We start from the raw sequence: 21,333 nt of genomic DNA on the forward strand, positions 1-21,333 counted from the left end.
TTTTATTTAGTACATGGGGAGGCACAATTTGTTGCAGTGGACAAGTGGAGTTATTTCTCAGTATGCAGCCTTGCCGTTCATTCCTGTGCACAGCCCGAAAGAGAGTTTCTCCTCTTTCAGGTTACAATAAATGACTTTGCAAAGTCATTTGGTAGTTTCTTCCCAGATGAGGTCTTATTTCCTAAATCTGCCAGGCTTGTTCTGTGCTCTCTCCTTGTATTTCAAACCCTTCCCCAAGTTGCAAATTGTTAGAATACCATGGATACACAATACTAGAGCATTACAGAGATAAAGGACATTATTGCACAAGAGTGGTTTGTGCTACCGCTTAATAAGAAGTCAGTTTTTAGTGGGACCAATGGCTTTGGCTTTGATTTTTCTCAACTTTACTTTGAACTCTTTTGAATCTGCAGGACGATGTCGTGGAGGCTAATACTTCATAGAACAAATGGGATAAAAGAGCGTTTTCTTCATTTTATTCTAGGTTAAACTGAGGAAAGAACTGACTTTCCTGAGGCTTTTAAATTGTCATGGAAATGTATTGATGTATGGAAGTCCAGAGATAACTTTTACCCAACTATTTTTACTTTTGGTTTGAAAATTAGCTGTTTTTTTCCCCCACAGATTGTCGGGAAAATGCTCAACTTTGGTACCGAATGAACTAAAAAGCATCTCGACTTTTAATTTGTTGCCAGGGAAATATTTTTTTTGCACCTTGCAGTTTTCCACAGTTTCAGTGTGAGTTACGGTTTTGCTCACTTGCAGCCTCAGCATTTCCGCCTCAGTTTGTCCACTGATACTGTAGTTTACCTCAGATCCCTCTGAATGCCGGCTAGTTTTAAACAGGTTCTTAAGAGGCACCTGTGATGCTAGCTGCATTACTGCTGACCCAAAATAAGAGCCAGATCTTCATTAGAGTAGCTGAATCAGTGCAGATCAGAATCAGTCATTCCTTTCTTAAGAACTCTTTACTCCTCTTCTCTCCAGTCCTTTGCTTCCACTTTTCTCTCTGGGATTCTGCTCTGTAAAATGATTTTTTTTTTTACCCAGAATCCCCCTGGGTAATTAGTGCTGTGATAATAACTGGTGTTGGAAACAAACACACCCACTTGCTGAACAGTGCACACAAACAGACGCACACAGACGAACATACGGCGCATACGTCCGTTCGTGGGCTCAGTTGCGTAAAGTATCATTACACAAACAGCAGAACAGGAGGAACAAATGCATTTTGAACTAAATTAGCTTTGATGCTGAGGCTTTTAAAAAAATACTAAAACATTGGTGAAAAACAGGTGTTTGCTCAGCAACCTCCCTTGTGTGAATTCTGACCCTGGAAGAAAATACACTCAATTTTTCACCTGAAGTCAAACCAAATCTTCTCTGCACTGGTCAATAAAGCTCAAATAGATGTTTGCACATGCCATTTACAAAGCAGTCAATGTCATTTTGTGATGAGAATTACAGGCTTCCTACGCCGTCTGGAGATTCTTTTTGGGGGGTTTTGTCGCAGCTTCAAGTTTCTCGACTTTATTTCATATCTCATTGACGTAGTTGTCATTTCTTCTTTCTGTCCTTCAACTGTCTTCCTTTCTTTTCTTTCATCCTTGATAGTTTTCCTTCCTGTATTTATTTTCTTCCTAGTTTTGAGTTTTCTCTTTATCAATATCAGAAATAATTTGATATAGGGCTGCACCGATTGCAGTTTTCTAGTCGATCATCGATTTTTAAAAAGCCTCACTGGCTGATTCCAAATTTGGCCAATACAGATGATTTTTTTGTTTGTCTGTGTGAAAAGTCTTTGTGGAAAAGATTGGTTTTGTATGTAAGTATCATCCAATCACCCAAAATTAAGGAAATAATCAGGGCCAATTTACTACTTTCATTAACAAAATAATTTTAAAATATAAATATGTAACTTCCTAGAGTTCTCAGTCCTTAAGTTTGGGAAAGTCTGGAGTTCATTGCTTGGAATACATGAAGGAACTTTGGACTTGTTTATTCTCTTCATGTCTTCACTGCATAAATCTGAAATATGCATAAAAACATCCAAGAATATTGATCACCTGTCCAATTTTGCATCTTTGTGTAACATATTTATAAATATGAAGCATTGTGGTTTAACTATACACACTAAAATGATGTTGCTTACATTCTTTATTAGGTTAACGCACAACTGTGATTAAGGCTTTAGTATGCTCCCAGCTTTTATAATTATGAAGTATTGTTGTTTATATTTTCCATTCATTTTGCTCAACAAATTAAATCTCATCAGTCTAACAGTAGACATAACTTTGTTAGAAACATTTTGCTGAACAGGAATAGAGAAAAACCACAATCAGCCAAAGCTGATTTACTGAAATAAAAATAATTCACACGCCTTGAACTTTTAGCTTTACATCACATTATGACCACAAAGTCGTCAAGAGAAAGTTGAGTGTAGCAACATTAAACAAGGTAGGATCATCTATTCTTATTCATTTGTAACTCAAGTAAAATTACAAAAAGATTACTAAAAATAAAAACAACTTTATTATTCTTTATTATTGTGCTGTGAATGTAAATTGAATGGAACATTCTCACATTTGAACCGCCGTACCGCTATGCGTCCTGTCGGCAAATTGTGTATTGTGCCAAAACTTGAGATTACTTTTTCCTTCTTGTGTATGAATTCGTTATTTTTAGGCCCTTAATTGACGAGGGACGAAGTGCCGTCTGTGTTGATTTAGAGGGTTTTGGCGCGTTATCTAACATGCTAATGGGATCTCCTGGCTGATCATGGCTGGTGTGCATGCATGTTAGAGACCGCAATTCAAAAGATAACAACGTCCATGCGTGTGCGCACCGCATCGCCGTAGAGAAAAAAAAAGAGTGATGAGAGAAATACAAAGATAAGAGCAGGCAGGCAGGGAGGGAGGGAGAGAATCCCCTGCTGTTTTTCCAATCAGGAGGCGTCGTCCTCCTCACTTGGTGATTTATTCTCTCTCCCCCTCTCCTTCATGTCCCAATTTCCACCCTTTCCCCCCCTCCATCCCTCTCCCCCCACACACACGCACCCGCCCTCCATTTCTTTCATTCATTTCTGCCTGTCTCCTTTCTGTGGGCAGCTTGTGAACATAGCTATTTAGAAACGACGACAGAAACGCATTCGGGCAGGCGCTTCTGTGAGAATGACTCACCTGTAACGCCTGGAGGTTTTCATCCCGGCTCATTCTTACAGTTCACTTATTCTTTTTTCCGAGTACGCTTTGGAGGAGTTGTCGCTGCCTCCGACATCACATTTCTTTTATTCTAAAAGCGCTGTTAAATGATGCATGACCTAACTGACCAGCATTAATAAGTTTCTGGCACTGCTTCGTGCCCACCAGGAAAGACCATTCTTCTTAAGCAAATGAATAATAAATCCAGGGTTGCAGGTCAGGACTAAATACATTTATAATTAGGTTATTCAATCTGCGAATGAAAAATAGCAAGCAGTTCAGGGAGCAACCGCTCTGTTGATATGAATCAAAATCATTTGTTTTCATGACGGGGGGGGAAAAGAAATTGAGGTTTTATTCATTCATTATCACCTGTCTTGTGTTTTGCTGCCAAGCAGTGGTTTAGTCACATTTCATACCCCTCCGCTCATTCCCCAGAGCCACAAGTGTGTGTCTGATCTGCCTGGAGCCGCCTATACCTTTAATAACCGTGTCACTCCTCTGTTAGCGTGAGTGGATGTGGTAGAGCATGAGATGTGGCACATTATTGCTCTGTTAGATTACCAATGCGAGTGTTTATGCGTTTGTGTTTATCTGGGAGGCCTCCCCGTAGACGCACACCCGCTGACCCCTCCCTCTCGGCGCTGGTTGGTTGCCACAGCTACAGTGTCGCCTCTCTTCCTCATGTTGCTATGAGACTCGGACCGACAGACCTGAGCTGAATGACAATGCGTCTGTGGATCTGGCAAGAGGCCTACAGGAACCAATAAGAGACGGCGCAGAGACGAACACTTTCCAGTCTGGGACCGCGGGAGTGCATGTTTGGGTTGGCAGGAGCCGTCTCGTCGTGTTAGTTCTTTTGTCGCAGCATTAAATAATTATTACAAATTCTAAAAGTGTTGCTTAAGATATTCTGACAAAAAAAAAAAAAACCTTAATGTCAATAAATTTGCCAGGGTTAAATGAAGTTTAGTATAGAGATCAGTGTGACTGAGTTTCATCCTGAAATACATAATTAAACAATGTAACCAAATTAAACACTTGTAAAAGTTAGCTCCTGTAAGTACCTCAATCGTCAAAGTTTTTTATATGTGTTTTCGTCATACAATTTCCACCTTTCTTTAGTTTGTATGGCTCAGTCTGTAACTCGTACCTAATTCTTTTCTTTATTTCCTGTGTTTTTTGTTTCTGAAAAGGGTTAGTTTTCTCACTATTTTGAGAAAATTAAGCTGTTATTGTTGCAGTTAATATGTATTTTGCTACTTCGACCAAAAAAGCTTGTTTTGCTCATAACTAGAAATTGGAAAGTATTTGCAGAAGTATGAAGAAGTAAGCAATATCCCAAAACGGAGAAGGAAAAGAAGGACATGCATTACAAAAATGAGTTTGGTACCAAAATAACTTTTTTTTTAACTTTTCTTCTGTTGATCTAGAAATTAAAAAAATAGACATCAGTATATTTTTGATATGGACTACGTTGAGAAACAAACTCGTGCTGATTTGCATTCTGAAAATCTGAGATCCAGATACTCACAGCTGCTTCATCTCTGACCTTCTCAAAGGAAGACGATGCTATCAGACGGCCTGCTCGTGGCTGCAGGGACAGTCGGTAGCACTGGCAGACAGGATTTTTTCCCCTAGTTAGAATAACACCATGTCCCAGCACTGAAACACGCTCCATGGAAGAGAGTTTTGACACCTAGCAGCCGAGCAGATGTGGGTGGGTAGGATGAGCTGTTTTGAGCTCTGTGTCACAGGAATCAGTCTGCTTGCTGTTTTTTGTTTTTTATTCGTCTGGTTTGTAGATGTCGAAGGAAAAAAGAATGGGGTGCTTTTTGTTCATATAAATACCATGAACAAAAATCCGTTTAATTCTCAAAAATATGAGTCAGCCTAAGATTTTTTTTTTTTTTTTTTTTGCGAAAATAGTCATAATGTTACAAGAATACAGTCATAGCAATACGAAAATAAAGTCATATGACAATAAAGTTCACGTAATAGGAGAATGAAGTCTTATAGGAAAAGCAATTAAATAATCCGATCTCTGTCTCCTCAGGAACTGTTTACACCTGAATGCAAGTTTAAAGAGTCGGTGTTTGAGAACTACTACGTGATCTACAGCTCCATGCTGTACAGACAGAAGGAGTCGGGCCGGGCGTGGTTTCTGGGCCTCAACAAAGAGGGACAGATCATGAAAGGCAACAGGGTGAAGAAGACTAAACCAGCTGCACACTTCCTGCCTAAGCCCATAGAAGGTAAAAAAAATCAACTTGTGTTTGTTTTTACTCGTTTTCTTATGTTCTAAATCAAACTTTCCCTTCTTCTTCCTGTCTTTTATAGTTGCGATGTACCGTGAGCCGTCATTGCACGATGTAGGAGAGGCGGTGCCTAAACTCGCAGGGGGCCCGCCTTCTAAAAGCACAACCTGTGAGCCTGTGGTCATGAATGGCGGCAAACCAGTCAGCAAACCCAGTAAGGAGGAGACATAACCCCACCTCTCATTTTTAGCCTCCCTGCCTGCCTGGCTGGCCGACTGACTGGACGCCAGGAAGCACCACAGACTTGCCCTGCTGCTGCGCTCTTGAAAAAAAAATCAGATAAAAAAAGAAGAAATGCAAGAAAAGGTAACAAAACAAACAAACAGCTATAAGCTCTGACTGGACAGCGACAGGGGCTGGACCTCAGCCAACTGGACACTGGTGTGGGGCGGCGCCAGGGGGACGGCGCTCCCGTTAAGAAGGTTGCTGAACTGGGTGAAATGGGACAGTGGCGTAAGTTCTCAGTTAAAGGACATAAAAAAAACAAAAGTCCTTGTTCACTTATTTATTTATTTACTCATTCATTTATTGAAGCTCCTGCTTTCCTCTGCTGAAAGTTTTCTGTTACTTGCTTGCTCCAGGCCGCAGACACACATCCACTCAAACTCCGCTCCACTCCAAATCGACCGCTTGGATTCGATCTTTAAATACATTAAAAGCATCAGCAAACACCGGAGAAAGACCATTTTAAATACCAAACAGTGATGATTCAGAGGAAAGCTTAATCATCAATCACTTAGGATTTGGAACAGGATGTTCTGTACTTAAACTACATCAAAACACATCAGGAAACGACACGTTGCATACGGTGAACTCGCCATTCGCCGTCTCCCTCACTACACGTCTCATCGAGAAGACACAAAACTAGTTCAGAGAAGACAAAACGAGTCTTCACGTGAAGATGATTTATAACGAATTCCCAATTTGTAGCAGCAAGGTGTGTATCCGAAGTTTGCAGGTGCTGCAGCACCTTGGTAGCAGTCTGTGTTTACATAGGGTAGCAGATTTAGATTAATATGATCAAACGGTGTCCTCAGCCAGGAGGACTTTTGTAGACTTTTTCCTTTACTCGTTGCCTTCCCAAGTACTTGAAAACAAAAGAAGAAACAGGGTATTTGAACGTGGAAAGAGCCTGTGTTACTGGGACCACTATAATCCAGGTTAATAGTCCAGGATTTTTAGAGTTTAACTATATGACGTTGAAATGAATTTAAAGGTCCTAAAGTGTTATCAGCTGATACCCATGAAGTAGCATTTATAAGATGTTCTCAGACTGTTACTGCTGATTCAGTTTTTGCTTGTGGATTCTTAAAACTGAGCTTACGTTCTGCTTTTAGCACAGTTTTCAGATTGTTTCGGCTTGTTTGTCCTGTCGCCCCTTTGCCATTTTGTACCTCCGTTTTATACCGACCTCTTCCCGTATCAAAATAGTTGTCATATGTTATGAATCCCTTTGACCTGCTTTAATTCTCACATTTAGTTTGCTATTTACAATTAAAACCTCATTTAAAATTAAGAAAATTTGGAGAAAAAAAAAGAAAAGATTCTTCAGCTTTGTCCCTGTATTCATCTGTTAAATTAGAGGTTCTTAAGCCAAAAGCCTTTTCAGATTTTTCCTATCATATTTATAGCATAAAAAAATCTTACTTAAAAAATATTTTTCCCATTCTTACAAATATTATCTCACCAAAATGCCCAGAAGACGAGATGCAAAATGTGTAAAACGTGGTAAAAATGTTGGTTGTCACGTGTGAAACATGGTAGGAAATGGTGAAGGGACGAGCTGACCTGCAGCCTTTATATGAGACTGTGAATGAAAAGGAGAACAGCTGCGGAGCACAAGACACTTTTTTTGGATTTTCCCTCGTTTCTTTTTAAGTTGAATTCTTCCAAGAAGGTCGAAGACAAACTCCGTCTACAAGACTTAGGACTTAGTGCTTCTGATGGGGTTGAAGTAGTTTGATTACACTATTTATATTTTATTTTGAAAAACAAACAAAAAAAAAAAACAAAAAAAAAAGACCTGGAGCAGAAGTGCCACATTAAAAAATACATCTGAATTTCCGAATTACCTGCCAAAGTGAGAGGCTTCAACATCGCAAACAGGCATTTTTATTTCAGAAAGTCCCCCAGTGTTTACTCTCTTGCTCATTTACTCAGTTTTACTCAATTCCATTTTTCATGTTTCACTTGCTTTGATGTCAAATAATTATGTCTGTTCCTGAATTACTGCAACCCTCCTTTCCTCAATTACTGATAACTCCTCCTAACACTTAAAACAGTAGGTGCCTTTTTCGGCTGCAGTCTGGCCGTCACCGATCCACACAACTGTAAAACCAGACAAAATTGATTTATTTCTGAACTCGACCAATTGAAACTGTTTATTAGTACTTATTTTTCGTCATATGTATAATTTTGATCCACAGTGGCTTAAAGAAAAGCAGATCAGTTCCCGCATGTAGTTTTAGGCCTTGCATGAATGTACAATCCAAGTTTTATTTTCCAACTCTAACCTTTCCGCCTCCATTACAAATTGGCTATAAACCAGCCTGCACATTTACTGATGAAAACTCAAACTTAAAAGCGACTTAAATGTATTTAATGATTACCGTTACACAGGCACAGGCCAATGTGAGATCTAATGTTGGCTTTTTTTTTTTACTCAAAATACCACCATATCAGGACTCACAAGTAAATTTGAAGTGTAAAACATAGTCTTATGTGTATTTATAACAGGTATTTGTATTGCTGCAAGGATGCCGAACTGCAGTGATTTTTACTTGAGATGCACTGAGAACGTGCCTGGTGACCAGAACTGGTCATAAACAAATGGAGGTTCATTTATTTTGTAATCCAGCAACGCCTCATAATTCCTAAAAATAACTATCTATGAGACATGAAGTCCTTCCTAACAGCCAGTAATAATAATAATAATACATATATTTTTAAGGGAATAAAATGTAGGCGAAGTAAAAGTAAAAGCCTTCTTTCAGTTTTTTCATAAAGCTTGAAAAAAACTGATAATTCTTGCACTTTCTCTGGCATCTCCCTAAAAGGACTTTGAATTGTTTACCTTAATTTTTTTGAAACCAGCCCTTTCTCACTGACACCAGTAGTTAATTAATTGTCCTGAAATCCCCAAAGTAACACTTGAGTTTGTGAGAAAAAATCCTAAAGCCAACCTCTCACTGTGAAAGCCAGTTTGTTCTGGGACTTTTCTGTTTCCTCATATTTCTTTGACCGCAAGACTAGACGCCAGTCGCTTCCTCCTCCAGATATCCCAGGAGGAGATACTGTCATACTGTGATCCCACTTTGAGATTAATGGCAGGCGCATATTAATGCATTCAGGATCTGCTTATTAAAGCAATTAAAACAGACACTGTGTATCCCTTCTCGCTTTGAATCTCAATTTTGGACCAAAATAACCCCTTTTGCATTTTAATCAGATGATTGAAACACTGTCCTGTTTGCGGAAGATTAATGACCTTTGTCGACGTTGCCACAACTACAAAGCGGCAACGCGACAAAGCAGTCTCCCTGCAGAAATCAAGGCTGCTGTGATTCATTCGCACATCAAACGAGCAGCGGCGTCTCAAGCCTTGGCAACAGGTCTGTATCTGTTCAGCAGGTGAAGCGGCGCGCGCGGACGTTGTTTATCTGAGTCGGATGTGGCCGGGTGCTACAGACCTCGCAGTGTTTCCAATTGACATTTCAAAGATTCGGTTCTCACGTACACCACGTAATTTCTCTCCTTCGCCGAGCTCATTAGCTGCTTCTCGCATTCATGCACAAATGTGGTCGAGCAGCACATCTTATTACATGAGCCATCATTGGGACTGATGTGGTCACCGAGGTGTTGTCTTTTCGCCTTTAAATGGGGGGGCTTAATGAAATATAAACCAGTTTCTGTGCTAATTTGTAAAGACAATAAAAAAGGAGAGGAAAATGAAAAGAAATGGCAAAGCGAGTGCCTCTCATTAACCCAGCTTGGGTCAAGCTGTAAGATCCAGCTGTGGCTCCTTAATTTCTCTACCCTCAAAGTTTGACTTTAGCTTCGTTCTGTCTAATGTTCTATGGAATAATGTTAATGAGGAACAAGTCTGGTGCTGTGCTCGTCTCATGTCAAAGAAATGTGGATATAACATTTATTTATTAACTGTTGTGTCACAGTTGGGGGCAAAAAAAAGATAAAATAAACCCTGACAATCACATACAGTGGCTTGGAAAAACTATTTATATCCCTTAAATGTTTTCACATCTTGTCACGCAAAGATTTCAAAACATTTTATCAGTTAAAGTGAGTTCATTCAACGCAGTTTTATTGGGTTTTTGCGAAAAAAAACCCCAACAACAAACAAACAATAAAATGAACAAATTCATGGTGACAGAATGTGAAAAAGTTTCAGAGGTACAAATAATTTTCAAGTCGGTATACTCCCATTTATTTTTTTGTGTCTTGTATTGTCTCAGCTGTCCGTCTCTAAGCAGAACCTTATCTGTCAGACATGATACGAGGTGATTTGACTGTTTTTGTTCAAATATTACGCGACACTCGCAAAACCTTCAAATCTTACCAAGTATTTTTTGCTGTAGTTTCTAGCACAAACATCTTAGTACACTTGAAATAAGACAAAACTAACTTACAAGTAACTTTTCAGGAAGATATAGGTGTATGTTTTAAGTCAATAATTCCTTAACATTGATTTAAAAAAAAAGTTCCAGTTCTACTTGCAGATTATTTCATATGTAACATGGGGAAAAAAAGTCTAACAGCAAATAATTTGCTACTGGAACTAGTACTGTTTTTAATCAGCATTAAGGAATTATTTGCTTAAAACAAAATAAAACATTCTGTTTAGTGAAAGATTTAAAGTAAACATGACGTAATTCTTGTCAACTTGTTCTTTGTGCTCATTTTAAACAAATGGCATGAACTCTTGGATAAATAGATTAAGTTGAGTCCATGCATAAAAGTATAGTATTTGACTGGCCAACAAGCTATCCCACAATGCAATGTGCCATGAGCAGCAGCAATTAATTAAACCACTTTTTTATTTGTCACAAAAAGTAGCTTGTTATGTCAAAGTTTGAGATTTTACCTTCAAGAAAATACTACATACTCAGATTTATTAAGCTAACTTAAGTTATGCTCACTAAAACTGTAAACCCAACTTATTGTATTGTTTACAGTGTATATCTTGCTGAAAAGCTACTTGTGAGTTAGCTTTGTCTTATTTCAAGCGCACTAGGATATTTGCACTAGAAACTGGACCAAAAGTACTTGGTGAGATTTTATTTTTGCAGCTGATAGCTTGTCCTTTTTACTGCTGGCCAGCTTAGCAAAGCAGCTTTACGTCTCCAGTCAGAGCAGCTCTGCTTGTTAGGGCAACACCAGGGTTCCCATCAAGCCAAAGTGGCTTGTGAAGATCTGTGGGGATACGCTCACAAATTAATACTGTTTAAAGGCGGAGGGAAAAAAAGGGAAAAATGAAGAAAAAGGCCCGGTGTCCTGGATACTGACCAAAGACGCTTCTCCAATATTTTCTTCTTTTTCCATGCTGCTAATCAGAGTTCAAAGAACCACTGGCACAATTACTGTCAGCATCTCCTGAGAGATTTCCTTTCCACTGGTGGTTAGCCAGGTGCCATGGCTACAATTATGAGCGACTCCGCTCCACACAGGAAGAGAGCAGCTGATTTAATTAGAAGTGAGCAATCGCAGCAACCAGGGTGACTTTTAATTTCCACATACAGGTACCCACTCATGCTCTCGTGGCAGCATGCATGTACCCATCTTAGTTCGCCTGCAAGTCAGGAGGCACAAAATGGACACGAGAAGAAAGAGGTAGAGATACACACACACACACACACACACACACAAAAATCCCTTTGTGATCTGACCACTGCAGCGCAGGAGCACTTTAGAGCCATGGGAACATGTAATGGTTAGCGCTTATGATGTAGCTGGCCTCCCTCAGGTTTTTTTCTTTTTTTTCTTTTTCTTTTTCTTCTTCTCGTTCTTCTCGTTCTTCTTGTTCTTCTTCTTCTTGTTCTTCTTCTTCTTCTTCTTCTTCTTCTTCTTCTTCTACTTTTTCTTCTTCTCCACTTTAGTCCTCTTTCAAAAGACTGCCTTATTACATCTGAATCTAAAGACAGCTCTCTCATCCCATTCTCTCCAGGCACTTAGATCCCACACTCTCATAGAAACACATGCAGCAGATACAACTTCAGCCTATTTTACGTTTCAATTATCCTTTGATCCCCCTCCTCCTCCACCAATCTTCTGTTCACTGGAACCGCGCTTGCCGTCGCTCTCTGCTTGTTGTGTAATCAAGCATCCGGAGATCTTTACTCCCACCTTCGTCACCTCCTCCTCTGTCTCGTCCTCCCCTCCGTTTGGAACGGTTCCCACTTGTTGCATGGATTTGAAAAGAGGAAAGATGGCAGAGGTGGTGTTTGTCGGGGTGGGTGGGGCTTATGCATGTGGTAATGTTATGAAATCAAAAGAAACACCAGTGATACTTGGGTGTTTTTGGCTCATATCTTGCTGCTAGTTTGCACAGTCGGAGAACATATAGGTGTTTTACCGTCGGACATGACTGGAAATCCACAACCGCAATAAAAGAAACCAACAGGAGGAATCCAGAGGTACTCTAATGCATGCCTAAATTTTACTCCGATGGCTCAAAACGTCACAATTATTAAAAATAAGTGCATGATTATGAAGCTTTGACATTCTTTGTGTCCCTTTAACTGTGATGGATTAAAATCAGCTTAAAAATTAAATTTCTTGCAAATTATACAACACATTTCTTTAAAATCCACTTGTCTCACTTGAGCAGAATTCTGTTTATTTTTTTTTTAGGTTTGCTTCTACCAGATGCACACACTTGGTTAAATTAGACACATTTTGCAGTGCATGAAATACTATAATATCCAGTTTTCCCTCTGTAATACAGGGTACCTGTGCGCTGAATATTAAGCCGGCTCGAAGAACATCTAATGTCAGAGCAGTGGCGTGTTTATCCTCCCTGTGCAAACCCCCACCAGCTATCAGCCAAAAGCTAAAGTGACTGGTGCCAACCTTTAAAGGAGATTACCTTGTGTGTCGGTAAATGTACAGTTAACTTTACATATTATGCAAACAGTTTGTCTGCACTGTACAGTTTGTGTCCAACCTATTGAATACACAAAAAACAACATTGAATAAAGGCTTTATAAAAAGGAGGTGAGTTTGGAGTTGTTCATTTCCTGAGGTATTGTGTTTCCTGGTGTAAGATTATCACAAGAGGATTTAACTTACATTTTGCATAATAATAATATATATATATTTTTCAACAGATAAGCAGTGTTCCAGCCTGGAAAACTGATGAAAAGTGTGGAATCTGATGTCAGTATTCAATCAGTGTGGAGAAAGGAAATAAAAGTAGGGAAGAACATGTGCACTTCTGCGCTGTTGTCTAAAAGCCGTGAGATGATTTATGTTTTTCATGTGTCCTTCCTCCCTCTTTCCATCCCTCTCTTATGACCTTACTTTTTCCTTTCTTGCTTTCATTCTTTTATCTGCTTTCTTTCTTCTGTAGATACACCAAATTAGCAAAGTTTGTTTACTTATTGCACAATTGGAAGCCAACTCTAGTTACCTTTGACAAATGTTAGCTCAGTAATATCTGGTAGTGTGTGTGTATGTGAAAACAGGATGAATTTGATTTTGTCCGAGTTAACTTGTTTTAAAGACCTTATTAAACCTCTATTTACTAGTTAGATTTAATTAGAGATATCGTAAATAGCTAGTTTGTACTATAAGCTGCTTTTGGCGCAGATAATGTGAAGCGACTGTTAGGCTGTTGAACTAACAAGGCGCAGACATTTAATTAAATGCGGCCCCATAAAGGAGGTGATAATGTCAGTTTCTTGTAAAGGTAGAACATATTTTTTTGTCAAGTATGTGTAATAGAAGCCAATAGAGATGCAGCTACTGCAGTAAAATGGGTTTTAATTGAGCTCCCTAATGCTACCACTCCCATCCCATTGTGTATCTGTCTCCTTTAAATAGTAATCATGTGGAGTGGGCCCAGCAGACTGCATTTAGCTGCTTCACTACAATTTGATATCCAGGAACAGAAACCAAGCATCATGCTGGCTTACAGCCCTTCTTAATTACCCAAATTGGCCCGTATGTTTATAATTTGTTTTAAATCTGAGCCCACACCTCGGAAGACATAAAATGCAACAGGAAGAGATGGATCCATGCACATAATTTGTGTCGTATCTGCAAATCGGCACCGTTTGAGACGAAATTCTCGTGCAAGTGTGTCGAGCCTCCAGAGCACGGCGCGACCCAGGTTGCTTTTGTTTGCAAATAAAATACGCCGAAGAAACATATTTTTAATCGAAACTACAAATCTCCTTGGGGCCACCGCCGCCCCCCCTTGTTGCAGATCCAAGGTCTGCAGACGGAGATGCAGCGAGAGAGAAGCTCCAGCGGCCTGAAGGCACCATTAAGCCCCTCCACTATCACAGAGACAGATTGGCAGCTTGACAGGCAGGAACACTCATCCCTCACCCACACTGTAACGCTTGGCCTCTTCTAAATGACAGGTGAACCAGCAAATACTGTAATTAGGTGGATGTGATTAAAATTTGCATATGTAAATGTAATATAAATGAAGTGCACTCTAAAGAGCAGCACTGTGTTTAATTAGTGAGGAAGGGGTGGGGGAGCTGTGGAAAACCTGCAGCATTCACATGATGGAGAATCTCGATTGCGGGTTTTTTTTTTTTTTATTAAAATCTTTCAACATCATATATCTTATATGTCTGTCTTGAGATACTTTATTACTTCGGGGCATTTTGTTTCACCTTTTCTAATATAAGCTCATAAGTTTCTGTCTTAGTGAGATCAGAAGGTCCCTGCATATATTTTGGTCAAAAAAAATTTCACACCATGTTCTCGGTTGCACTCGTAGATTCATCGCCCTGCAGATAAAGTCAACCAGATCAATTTAAACTGAGCAAAGAGATGTTAGGAATAGATTCAGTTGCTCATTTTATGCATTTTCTGGATGGCTTTTCAATCATCCCATCAATTCCGAAACTTAAGTTTTTCTGTTGCTGACGAAGGACACTGTGATATTTCCACCACATTTTTGGCACGTAAGCCATGGAGCACCTTCTTCCACATGCAGTGTCGATTTATAATATAAAATCTCAGTAAAATATGTTGAACTTTGTAGCTGCACTATGTCAAGATGTGAGAAGAGCTATAGGGAAATTTATTTACACTTATAAAACCTTCATTCACACATTCATTTGCTACCTTAAGTGAGATTTACACAATTTATTAAGAGTCCTATAATCCACAATCTGTGTTTTACGAATTTCTGAAATGACCACAAAAAATACTGAGTTGCAATAGATGAAGCAAATTGCCTCTTTTAGGGTCTCTGTTCTTCAGTTAAAGTCATAATCAATTCACCAAGATTAATCTGATTGATCGTTTCAGCTCAACTCCAAAAGCTCAGTATTTCGAAGCCTAAAAGTGATAATACCTTAATTCTTCATCAGGAACACTGATCATCCCGATTTATTTTTGCAAATAAATCAGATGTGTTTCTCTCAGTCCATCAATTCCATCTGAGCATCAACTAAACCAAAACTCCACGCACGCACACACACACACACACACACACACACACACACACACACACACACACACACACACACACACACACGCACACACAAACACGTCAACGTTGTGAGCACGCGGCGGCGGCAGCAGCGTGTTTGAGGTGGCACTGAGAGCTCACTTGAGAGCCTGTTTCTGTCTGCCTCATTATCATCAAAGACAACAGACACTCACACGCTCTCGCTTTCCTGCATGCACATGCACACGACGGGTGGTTTTCATGGCCACTTCAAGCTGCCCTGTCCCTCGCTGCTNCCATTCTCTCCAGGCACTTAGATCCCACACTCTCATAGAAACACATGCAGCAGATACAACTTCAGCCTATTTTACGTTTCAATTATCCTTTGATCCCCCTCCTCCTCCACCAATCTTCTGTTCACTGGAACCGCGCTTGCCGTCGCTCTCTGCTTGTTGTGTAATCAAGCATCCGGAGATCTTTACTCCCACCTTCGTCACCTCCTCCTCTGTCTCGTCCTCCCCTCCGTTTGGAACGGTTCCCACTTGTTGCATGGATTTGAAAAGAGGAAAGATGGCAGAGGTGGTGTTTGTCGGGGTGGGTGGGGCTTATGCATGTGGTAATGTTATGAAATCAAAAGAAACACCAGTGATACTTGGGTGTTTTTGGCTCATATCTTGCTGCTAGTTTGCACAGTCGGAGAACATATAGGTGTTTTACCGTCGGACATGACTGGAAATCCACAACCGCAATAAAAGAAACCAACAGGAGGAATCCAGAGGTACTCTAATGCATGCCTAAATTTTACTCCGATGGCTCAAAACGTCACAATTATTAAAAATAAGTGCATGATTATGAAGCTTTGACATTCTTTGTGTCCCTTTAACTGTGATGGATTAAAATCAGCTTAAAAATTAAATTTCTTGCAAATTATACAACACATTTCTTTAAAATCCACTTGTCTCACTTGAGCAGAATTCTGTTTATTTTTTTTTTAGGTTTGCTTCTACCAGATGCACACACTTGGTTAAATTAGACACATTTTGCAGTGCATGAAATACTATAATATCCAGTTTTCCCTCTGTAATACAGGGTACCTGTGCGCTGAATATTAAGCCGGCTCGAAGAACATCTAATGTCAGAGCAGTGGCGTGTTTATCCTCCCTGTGCAAACCCCCACCAGCTATCAGCCAAAAGCTAAAGTGACTGGTGCCAACCTTTAAAGGAGATTACCTTGTGTGTCGGTAAATGTACAGTTAACTTTACATATTATGCAAACAGTTTGTCTGCACTGTACAGTTTGTGTCCAACCTATTGAATACACAAAAAACAACATTGAATAAAGGCTTTATAAAAAGGAGGTGAGTTTGGAGTTGTTCATTTCCTGAGGTATTGTGTTTCCTGGTGTAAGATTATCACAAGAGGATTTAACTTACATTTTGCATAATAATAATATATATATATTTTTCAACAGATAAGCAGTGTTCCAGCCTGGAAAACTGATGAAAAGTGTGGAATCTGATGTCAGTATTCAATCAGTGTGGAGAAAGGAAATAAAAGTAGGGAAGAACATGTGCACTTCTGCGCTGTTGTCTAAAAGCCGTGAGATGATTTATGTTTTTCATGTGTCCTTCCTCCCTCTTTCCATCCCTCTCTTATGACCTTACTTTTTCCTTTCTTGCTTTCATTCTTTTATCTGCTTTCTTTCTTCTGTAGATACACCAAATTAGCAAAGTTTGTTTACTTATTGCACAATTGGAAGCCAACTCTAGTTACCTTTGACAAATGTTAGCTCAGTAATATCTGGTAGTGTGTGTGTATGTGAAAACAGGATGAATTTGATTTTGTCCGAGTTAACTTGTTTTAAAGACCTTATTAAACCTCTATTTACTAGTTAGATTTAATTAGAGATATCGTAAATAGCTAGTTTGTACTATAAGCTGCTTTTGGCGCAGATAATGTGAAGCGACTGTTAGGCTGTTGAACTAACAAGGCGCAGACATTTAATTAAATGCGGCCCCATAAAGGAGGTGATAATGTCAGTTTCTTGTAAAGGTAGAACATATTTTTTTGTCAAGTATGTGTAATAGAAGCCAATAGAGATGCAGCTACTGCAGTAAAATGGGTTTTAATTGAGCTCCCTAATGCTACCACTCCCATCCCATTGTGTATCTGTCTCCTTTAAATAGTAATCATGTGGAGTGGGCCCAGCAGACTGCATTTAGCTGCTTCACTACAATTTGATATCCAGGAACAGAAACCAAGCATCATGCTGGCTTACAGCCCTTCTTAATTACCCAAATTGGCCCGTATGTTTATAATTTGTTTTAAATCTGAGCCCACACCTCGGAAGACATAAAATGCAACAGGAAGAGATGGATCCATGCACATAATTTGTGTCGTATCTGCAAATCGGCACCGTTTGAGACGAAATTCTCGTGCAAGTGTGTCGAGCCTCCAGAGCACGGCGCGACCCAGGTTGCTTTTGTTTGCAAATAAAATACGCCGAAGAAACATATTTTTAATCGAAACTACAAATCTCCTTGGGGCCACCGCCGCCCCCCCTTGTTGCAGATCCAAGGTCTGCAGACGGAGATGCAGCGAGAGAGAAGCTCCAGCGGCCTGAAGGCACCATTAAGCCCCTCCACTATCACAGAGACAGATTGGCAGCTTGACAGGCAGGAACACTCATCCCTCACCCACACTGTAACGCTTGGCCTCTTCTAAATGACAGGTGAACCAGCAAATACTGTAATTAGGTGGATGTGATTAAAATTTGCATATGTAAATGTAATATAAATGAAGTGCACTCTAAAGAGCAGCACTGTGTTTAATTAGTGAGGAAGGGGTGGGGGAGCTGTGGAAAACCTGCAGCATTCACATGATGGAGAATCTCGATTGCGGGTTTTTTTTTTTTTTATTAAAATCTTTCAACATCATATATCTTATATGTCTGTCTTGAGATACTTTATTACTTCGGGGCATTTTGTTTCACCTTTTCTAATATAAGCTCATAAGTTTCTGTCTTAGTGAGATCAGAAGGTCCCTGCATATATTTTGGTCAAAAAAAATTTCACACCATGTTCTCGGTTGCACTCGTAGATTCATCGCCCTGCAGATAAAGTCAACCAGATCAATTTAAACTGAGCAAAGAGATGTTAGGAATAGATTCAGTTGCTCATTTTATGCATTTTCTGGATGGCTTTTCAATCATCCCATCAATTCCGAAACTTAAGTTTTTCTGTTGCTGACGAAGGACACTGTGATATTTCCACCACATTTTTGGCACGTAAGCCATGGAGCACCTTCTTCCACATGCAGTGTCGATTTATAATATAAAATCTCAGTAAAATATGTTGAACTTTGTAGCTGCACTATGTCAAGATGTGAGAAGAGCTATAGGGAAATTTATTTACACTTATAAAACCTTCATTCACACATTCATTTGCTACCTTAAGTGAGATTTACACAATTTATTAAGAGTCCTATAATCCACAATCTGTGTTTTACGAATTTCTGAAATGACCACAAAAAATACTGAGTTGCAATAGATGAAGCAAATTGCCTCTTTTAGGGTCTCTGTTCTTCAGTTAAAGTCATAATCAATTCACCAAGATTAATCTGATTGATCGTTTCAGCTCAACTCCAAAAGCTCAGTATTTCGAAGCCTAAAAGTGATAATACCTTAATTCTTCATCAGGAACACTGATCATCCCGATTTATTTTTGCAAATAAATCAGATGTGTTTCTCTCAGTCCATCAATTCCATCTGAGCATCAACTAAACCAAAACTCCACGCACGCACACACACACACACACACACACACACACACACACACACACACACACACACACACACACACACACACGCACACACAAACACGTCAACGTTGTGAGCACGCGGCGGCGGCAGCAGCGTGTTTGAGGTGGCACTGAGAGCTCACTTGAGAGCCTGTTTCTGTCTGCCTCATTATCATCAAAGACAACAGACACTCACACGCTCTCGCTTTCCTGCATGCACATGCACACGACGGGTGGTTTTCATGGCCACTTCAAGCTGCCCTGTCCCTCGCTGCTGCTGTCAGGAAAAAACCTTGAATCTCCAAACTGTCGACAAATAAGAAACAAGAGGGGCCGCGTGTTGCACTGACCCTCTCCCCCACTTCACTCCCGATGCTTCATGTTGTTTTCAGCAGACTCGCCAGTAATGGAAACCGCCTCAATTCAAGAGCAATGCGAGAGTCTTTAATAGGAGCTGGAATGAATTTTTCTTTAATCAATAATGACTTTAGAAAGGCTTTCTGCTGTTTAGCCCCCACCAGTGAGGATTTTTCCCATTTTAACCTTTAAGGAGACTCAAAGCAAATAGACTGAAAAACATGGATAGTTCACACATCTACACTGGATATGAATATGATTGATGCAGTTTATGAGTCTAATAAGGGATTTAAAGAGATCTAAGATGGAAAAGTTGTACATAAAATAGTATATAGAGGACATACATATATATATTTAAATTTAAAAGCTCTTTAAAGTTAATTATGTTTTCTCCGCTGAGGCTAAAACAGTCTACAGAAGGAAGCCTTGCCTTTTCCCCTCCTAAAAACATTTTAATGCCTTCTAAATCCTTGACGCATGCTTCCTGCTTATTTGAAAGAGACCGATAAAAATACACATATTTTACTTCATGGGATTTGTGTGTTTTTAATACAAACTGATGCTAACCCTTGCGTGTAAGCTCAGGTTTCTGATTTTATGAATTCAGCCTGAAGATTGACATTTCTTCCACTTTTTGCAAGACAAAAGCTCAACTTTGCAGAGCAGCAGGTGCCTTTTTTTCCAGCTCAGCACCAAAATGGAGGCCAACATGACTTGAAAGGCTGACAGCATGTCAATACGTTTTCAGTTCGCTCTAACCTAAAGCTATGCATGACATTTTCTCTGCATGGTGACCTTTTAAACTTTCTTAAACCTTTTGAGCCCAGTTTCATGGTTGGGCTGGATTTGGTACCAAATATTATTCTCAAGCAGAGCAGTTTGAAAATGCTGCACCCCTTTTTCCATAGCATGTAATCTCGTTTTTGCGTTCACGTCAGCTTCACAAACGTCTAATGCTCTGAATCTGATTTCGTGCCATTTTGGTATCTGGGAAACTAATCAGCTCATTTTAAATGACTTATTTGAAATAAGGCTCAGCCGACGATAGGAAAATTGATTGATACAAGTTTTAATTAGCGCGTTTTTTTTACACGAGCGTCGGTTCTTTGCATTATTTAGTTCTCGAGAACGGATCTGTTCCGGATTGCAGTCTGGACGGCGGGTTGGGAAGGGGCCTCCCTTTCATGACAGCAGCTCATCTCATTATCTGAGAAGCACCGAAAGAGAGAAATGAGAACAAAATCAGAGACAGGCAGCTTTTGTCTTGCTGCTTTGGCAATATTGTTCTCAACTGTCATGCAAATGAGGAGCAGCGGACTGAAAAAAAAAAAAAAAACAGTGAGGGATTGAATGGGAGGAGATAGTAAGAGAAAATTACTGCCCCATATGGAAGAAAGGACCGTTGTAATTTCTTTTGGCAAATTGTAATCAATTAGGTCCTGAAAAGCAAATATGGATCTGAAGTCAACAAATATAAACATTTCATGCACATTGATGCATTTCTGCTTTACGTGTCAGCAGTCAGTTTCGGCTTTATATATTATTTGACAACCGCTTCATGATTGCACATCCACTTCCCAAGATTAGGATTTGTCTCCACATCCTGACTTAAATAAGGACTCGCAAAGCTGTGAGTCATGGGGAGGTTTTCACAGCAATCACCGTCACTTCAGGCGCCGCATCGTGTGGAGCTTGACCGCTCCGAAGCTTTTGAAGCATCGCCTTAATCTGAGACCAGATGTAAACTTTGGAAAATTGTTGCCATGAGTTGAAGCTGGAGTGGAAATCTCTACTTGAAATCATCCTTACAGCTGATGTTCGTCCCCCTTTCTGTATATTTGGCTGGAACCTTTTTCTCAAGAAAAAAATAGTGACAGATTTCACTCGAAAATCGGCAGCACTAAGCATCATTTTGAAGAAGTGCGGTTCATCAGGGTTTGACCCAATCTCAGAACCTTTTTCGGATCTCTTTCCTCTTTCTGTTTCTGCCCCCTTCCTGTATGCAAACTGA

At 39.8% G+C, this 21,333-nt stretch overlaps 1 protein-coding gene across 1 annotated transcript in view; it reads left to right on the forward strand.

Moving 5' to 3' along the window:
- Positions 1-9,853, forward strand: part of LOC106956911 (fibroblast growth factor 14-like) — a 34,648-nt gene extending 24,795 nt beyond the window's left edge. Inside the window, exons 4-5 of the mRNA XM_015048012.1 lie at positions 5,257-5,455; positions 5,541-9,853. Of these exons, the coding sequence (XP_014903498.1) occupies positions 5,257-5,455; positions 5,541-5,689 (348 nt within the window). The 3' untranslated portion in view covers positions 5,690-9,853. The remainder of the gene's footprint in view (positions 1-5,256; positions 5,456-5,540) is intronic.
- The last annotated feature ends 11,480 nt before the right edge of the window (positions 9,854-21,333 follow it).

This window comes from Poecilia latipinna, unplaced genomic scaffold (genome assembly GCF_001443285.1).
Source record: "Poecilia latipinna isolate Pla-1442-1.1 unplaced genomic scaffold, P_latipinna-1.0 Scaffold856, whole genome shotgun sequence".
Lineage (NCBI taxonomy): Eukaryota > Metazoa > Chordata > Actinopteri > Cyprinodontiformes > Poeciliidae > Poecilia > Poecilia latipinna.